The following is a 1,909-nucleotide window of genomic DNA, read 5'->3' as shown; positions in this document are numbered from 1 at the left end:
ACTGAAAAACTGCACTTACGCCCTTTCGGTTCAAAAAAAATGGGTTCCCGGTCGAAATTCGAGGTAAACTTTATTATGGGGGTTCATCAAGGGTCGCTCTACCGGAATCTGCAAAAAAACGTTTTGTTATAATTTCCGTAAGGTTCAGGCGGTATTTTCATTTCGTTGACTGGACTATCGGCGCGATGCGACGACGACCCGACGCCACTCCTCACTTTCGGTTTTCGTTCATGGTTAGCGGCATGAGCGAGAGCGCGTCGCCGAGTCCGAGTCGCCGGCCCGAACCGAACCGGCGGCCCCCCACCGCCGTCGCCACCCCTGCCACCCCCTTCTTCTCCCCGCGCGGCTCGGCTCGGCCCGGCTGCAGGGACCGCTCCCTCCTCTCCTCTCTCCTCCTCACTCCGTGGCTCGCGCCTCGCCCCGCCGCACCGCCTCCGCCCCGCCCCGCAGAGCCGGGAGCCGGCTCGGTGCTCGGCTCGGCTCTCGGCCTCGGCTCACGGCTCAGCGCTCAGCTCAGTCAGTGCTCAGTCGCCAGCGAGAGGCGAGAGGTGGCGAGGGAAGGCTGTGTTGCGCGGGAGCTGTCCTGTCCTGTCGGGGGCGCGACGTGCGAGAGCGACCGAGCGCCGGCACTTACCATATCATGTTATAGTTGTTGTTGTTGCTGCTGCTCTTGTGATATCCGGCGTTCGTCTCCTCCTTGTTGTTGTTGTTGTTTCGCACGGACGTTACCTCACGGCTGATTGTTGAAGTGACATTGTTGTTGTTGTTGACTCCCTCGCCGGCCGGCATTCCCTGCCTTCCCGGCCGCTGGCGGCCCGAGACTCTTGGTTGGGACTTCCCTTGCAGCCCCTGCAGCTGAACGCGCCCGCCGCCCCGGCCCCGCAGCCCGCGGCCCCCGCCCGCCAGCACCGCGAGCACCGCGAGCACCGCGCCGCCATGGACCGCGCCGCGCGCTGCTGCGCGCCCACCGAGTGCCTGCGGGTGTTCACGGCCAACAACAACGGCAAGGACAGCGCGGTGGTGGACGACCTGCGCGAGGCGGTGCGCGTCATCTGCAACAACGACGCCTGCCCCTACGGCCAGTACATGCACCGCGAGTGCTTCGACCAGTTCGAGCAGGGCGTGCTCACGTACCTCAAGTCGTGCGGCCGGGCGCGCTCCTGGTCCGAGCGTCAGCGCCACCAGAACCTCTGGACCAAGAAGGGCTACGACCTGGCCTACAAGGCGTGCGGCTGCCGCTGCGGGCGCGGCCACCTGCGCAAGGACCTGGACTGGGTGGCGCCAGCGCAGCCCGCCAACGCTCGCGGCGGCGAGGAGGACTTTGGCGGCGCCGGCGGCAAGAAGAAGAAGCGCCGCAACAAGAACGCCAAGCCCGTCCTGTCGCTCACCAGCGGCGGCCACTACAACAAGAGCGACCCCAACAACAACACCGGCTTCGACATCCGCGGGCGCGCGGGCTCCCTGTCGTCCGGCTCCACCGGCTCCTCGTCGCCGCCCGCCGTCGGCTGCCCCGGCGGCCTGCAGCCTCCGGGCGCCGGCCCCACCACCAGCACCATGGGCGGGGCCTTCGGGGGCGCGCTGTTCCGCAGGAGGGGCCTCAACAAGAGCGAGTTCTTCTCCGACAGGTAAGTGAGAGAGAGTCCGCGTGGGCCGCGGTGTGGGCCGGCCCCGGGCCGCCGAGGGGCCTAGCTGCCTAGCTGAGCCGTCGCGGCGCCGACTTGTTGAGCGCCGCCGCCGCCGCCGCCGCCGCGCCTCCCCGTCTTGTCGATATTGTGGCGCCGCGCTGCTCCACGCCACGCCGCGCCCCCCGCCAGGGCCACGTCTGTTTGTCTGCCGGCAAGGGCGGAAATCGGCTCGACGCCAATCGTACAGCCAGGCAGGGCACGGCCCTGGCACGGCTTGGACATAA

At 67.8% G+C, this 1,909-nt stretch overlaps 1 protein-coding gene across 1 annotated transcript; it reads left to right on the top strand.

Moving 5' to 3' along the window:
- Nucleotides 1–590: 590 nt before the first annotated feature.
- Nucleotides 591–1,629, top strand: LOC127748949 (headcase protein-like). Its single transcript, XM_052264849.1, has one exon. It carries the CDS (start codon nucleotides 937–939, stop codon nucleotides 1,627–1,629), a length of 693 nt encoding a protein of 230 aa, XP_052120809.1. The 5' UTR covers nucleotides 591–936.
- Nucleotides 1,630–1,909: the final 280 nt, after the last annotated feature.

This window comes from Frankliniella occidentalis, unplaced genomic scaffold (assembly GCF_000697945.3).
Source record: "Frankliniella occidentalis isolate FOCC.00 unplaced genomic scaffold, Focc_3.1 Scaffold22, whole genome shotgun sequence".
In the NCBI taxonomy this organism is placed as follows: Eukaryota; Metazoa; Arthropoda; class Insecta; order Thysanoptera; family Thripidae; genus Frankliniella; species Frankliniella occidentalis.
This window is presented reverse-complemented; position numbering and strand designations above follow the sequence as displayed.

Bases quoted from the DNA above. Each gene is read 5' to 3' on its own strand.
- LOC127748949 (XM_052264849.1), top strand. From the start codon at position 937: ATGGACCGCGCCGCGCGCTGCTGCGCGCCCACCGAGTGCCTGCGGGTG.